Source organism: Trichechus manatus, unplaced genomic scaffold (genome assembly GCF_000243295.1).
Source record: "Trichechus manatus latirostris isolate Lorelei unplaced genomic scaffold, TriManLat1.0 scaffold00008, whole genome shotgun sequence".
NCBI classification, from domain to species: domain Eukaryota; kingdom Metazoa; phylum Chordata; class Mammalia; order Sirenia; family Trichechidae; genus Trichechus; species Trichechus manatus.
In genome coordinates, this window is record NW_004443944.1 from 1823774 (window position 1) to 1827644 (window position 3871).

The 3871-nt window shown below is 57.3% G+C and overlaps 1 protein-coding gene across 1 annotated transcript in view; it reads right to left on the minus strand.

Annotated features, from left to right (window-relative positions):
• Window positions 1-2189: 2189 nt before the first annotated feature.
• The window catches only part of MTG2 (mitochondrial ribosome associated GTPase 2), a 6403-nt gene continuing 4721 nt past the window's right edge, over window positions 2190-3871 (minus strand). Inside the window, exons 5-6 of the mRNA XM_004370520.2 lie at window positions 3499-3637; window positions 2190-2702 (exon numbers count right to left, since the gene is read on the minus strand). Of these exons, the coding sequence (XP_004370577.1) occupies window positions 2308-2702; window positions 3499-3637 (534 nt within the window). The 3' untranslated portion in view covers window positions 2190-2307. The remainder of the gene's footprint in view (window positions 2703-3498; window positions 3638-3871) is intronic.

A 3871-nucleotide genomic window follows, 5' to 3' on the forward strand; every position in this document is an offset into this window, starting at 1 on the left:
GGGGTGCAGAACTCAAATTCTAGTAAAAAGACCAGACTTAATGGTCTGACTGAGACTAGAGGGACCCTGGAAGACATGGCCCCCAGACTCTCCGTTAGCTCAGAACTGAAACCATTCCTCAGGCCAGCTCTTCAGACAAAGATTAGACTGGACTATGGGGCATAAAATGATACTTGTGAAGAGTGCTTCTTAGCTCAAGTAGATACATGAGACTAAATGGGCAGCTCCTGTGGGGAGGTGAGATGAGAAGGCAGAGAGGGACAGGAGCTGGTTGAACGGACACGGGAGATCTGGGGTGAAAGGGAGGAGTGTGCCGTCACATTGTGGGGAGAGCAGCCAGGGTCACACAGCAACATGCGTATACATTTTTGTATGAGAAACTGACTTGAACTGTAAAGTTTCGCTTAAAGCACAATTTAAAAAAAAAATCACAGCAAATGCTTTCTGTGTGGTGGGGAAAAGTCTTCAGGTTTTGGGTCAGGGAAGTTCTGGCAACATGAAAGCAGCAAGCTGGGACTCCCTGCGTTGAACAAGAAAGGTTTCCTAAGGCATGTGGCGAGAGCTGGATCTGGCATCCCAACCCACTTGGCTGGACGACAGGCCCCTGGGCGTGCCTCCCGCCCAGCTCTGCACGAGACCCTGCCACGTCTTTGACTTGTGGCTGCTGGATGCGCAATCCCTCGTGGTGGTTTGACCAGGGGTTGGCTGGGGTGGCCGCGCGTGTGGTAGGAGTGAAAAGAAGGGAGAGAACACTAGGCCCTGAGCCAGGTCTGACAGGCAGAGAACAAGCTACAAGGAGAAACTCTTCAAAATGGTTAGCTCAGAGCTGCTGGAGGAAACCAAGTGGAATTCCAGCCAATGACAACTGGCAGGTCCTGGAACACAGCTGGACAGACAAAAGCCGCGGAGTGGGGAGGGTGGGCTGTGAGAGGCAGGGTCATCTTGACTGGCTCTGTCCACCGCGCAGGGGATGAAAGGCATGGTAATTAATGTACATCCACCCTGATCTCACCCTAACAAAGCCCTTTGAGGTGGCCTGGCAGAGAAAGCAAACAGGGTTTGAAAATAGACCTTTGAAATTATAAGACATTAAAATAAAGCCCTGGGTAAAAGGGCTGTCTTGTTCTAGATGTAGATTTGATGTTAGATCAAAACCAAGTTGCTCCTGAGAGCTGGGTGCTGGCCTGTGGGTGATGGGGGCTGGTTCTGGCCACAGTTACGTGACTGCAGCCCCAGCAGGGGGGCTCGCTGGGGGCCCTTCAGGCGACTCCACCCCTCGGTTCCCAGCAGCCAAACTCCCTAGGACCATCCTTGATTTTGCCTGGGGTTTGGATGGAGACCCGGCCCCAGGCCACCCGGCAGGCAGACTCCTCCGGATTTCTCTGCACAGCCCAGGTGAACGGGCTGCGTCCCACTGGTCCATCATGTGCTGTGAGGGCCGAAGCGCGGGTCAGGACCACGGTGCGCCTGTCGGCCCGCTCGGATATTGGGGGCATTCGGCCGTGAAGCACACACCCAGTTCCGCTGGTGCAGCTCGGCGGGGTGCCCCAGGAACGATGGGAAGGAGTCAGCCCTTACTGCCTCTCAGACCTGCTGAGGTGGAGGACGGCGGGACCCCCGCCCCCTACCCGGGGCGGGGTGGGGGGGCAGGTGGAAACGCCTCCCAGTCCTCCTGCAGACAGAATACCACACCGACATGCGCTCAGGCCTGCCGCACACCAGGGCGCACCTGGTGACCCAGCAGCCAGTCACGGGCTGGTGACAAAGGGGCTGTGAAACTACAGGCCTCTTTGTCACGGCTGATAAATGTGCCTTCGGCCCACACAGGCTCTTTCTGCCCAGCTCCCAGGGGAGTCTGCCTTCCCAGCAGCAATTTATAACATCAGTCAGCACTGTGGGTCCCCGCTAATTAAGGGCGTTAATTAGCACAAATGAGTCCAACCTCAGCAAATTAGCCAGCGAGGGTGATGGGTGTGTGAAGCGTGGGGAGCAGACTGGGTGTCAGGTGGTATGGAATATTCCAGAACCCAAGGGATCCTGGGCCAGAGGGCAGGGGCATGTTAGGGGCGAGCCCAAGTTGACTGGGGAAGACAGAGACACCGACGTCCTTGAATGATTCACCCAGCGCTTCTCACACACATTCAAAGCCACTGCATTTCATAATTGGGTTTTATTTGTGCAGCAGCCCAGAAAATCCTCTGCCTTCCGCTGGCGCCCACACCCCACTGTACCTGCTGCTGGTGCTGGCAGCCCTGTCCTCTGAGGGTGCTACAGGCTCAGCGGCAGGGGTCCTGTCCCGTGAGGGCGCTACCAGCTCGGCGGCTGGTGGCCGTGTGCCTGCTTGGCCTCCACGTGGTCATCATGCAGCTCCTTCAGACGCAGAAGCAGGGCCTCCAGGTTCTCCCCAGTGGCGGCCGACAGCGGGACGAGCGTCCGTCCCAGGCGGGCCTGGAGCTCGGGCAGGCGGGCTCGGGCCGCGGGAAGGTCGATCTTGTTCCCGAGGACCACGTGGGGCCTCTCTGACAGGCCTTCTTCGTACTTCTCGAGCTCGTACTTCAGATCCTGGAGCTGGGCCCAGGGCTCCGGCACCGAGAGGTCAACCACAAACAGCAGGAAGCTGCAGCGCTGGATGTGACGCAGGAAAGCGAGCCCCAGGCCGCGGTTCTGGTGCGCACCCCTGACGATTCCGGGGACGTCGGCCACTGACGGGGGAGACACAGCACAGGGTCACACCCACAGCCCCTCGGCACCCTGACGCTGACCCTCCACCTCCCGCCTGACGGGATGCCCGGAGCCCAAGCCTGCAGTCAGCTTCCCGGGTTTACGGCTTGTCCTTTAAAGAGACGCCGGGAAGGTAAGTAACGCGGCTCTTCATTTCAGGGATTCCTGGGGCCAGCTGCCACTGAGCATCGCAGCACTCTGCTCTGGAAAAGGCTCAGAAACGTCTGGGTGACAGGCTCGGTGCGGGTCAGTCTCTTAGAGAAAACTGACAGAGTCCCACTGGTCTTGCTGGCTCCAAAAATGATTCAAAAAGGGGAAATGGCTTCCTGATTACCGATGGAAATTCTGATCGAGTACTTTGCAAATATAAAGTGCTATACAGAATCACATTACCAGCCGGCTTGCTATTTTTAATGGGTACATTATCTTCTGGAAAAGTTTTATGCCCTTAAAATAAGTGATACAGGGAAAGCTTTTTAAATCACATGCTGTCTCCGTGACTGATGTGAGTTCACCACAGGAGAAAGGGCAGGGAAAAGGAGCAAGAAGAAACAACAATTCCCTCTGATTTGAAACTCAGACTCAGACTCCTGAACAGAAGCCAGCAGCTTCCGGGGGCGGGGGGGGGGTGAACGAACCTCATTCTGACAGAGTGCAGCTGCAGCCCGTTCTGTCAGTCAGGAAAAGCAGTGTTACTTAAGAAGGAAGCTGCCTGTTATTTTCCCGGGTTGCCCCCATCATCTGGCCCAGGCTGCCCTATGTGGCAGGAAGTCCCACCTGTCACTTGCTGGTGGCCTTCATATTGCACGACGCCGACGTGGGGCTTCAGAGTGGTGAAGGGGTAAGCTGCCACGGCAGGTGTCGCCCTGGAGATGGCTCGGAGCAGCGAGGACTTCCCGGCATTGGGGAAGCCAACCTGGAGACAAAGGGCGGGCGCCCGTGGTTCTAGAAAATGACCTCACAGCCTCAAGGCCATCACTGGTGGAGGTGGAGAAGGGCAGGCCTGGGGGCCGGGGGTGTGGGGGGAAGTGACCCACAGCCACGAGCCCATCACCAGTGGAGGTGAAGAAGGGCAGGCCTGGGGGCTGGGGGTGTGGGGGGAGGTGACCCACAGCCACGAGCCCGTCACCAGTGGAGGTGAAGAAGGGCA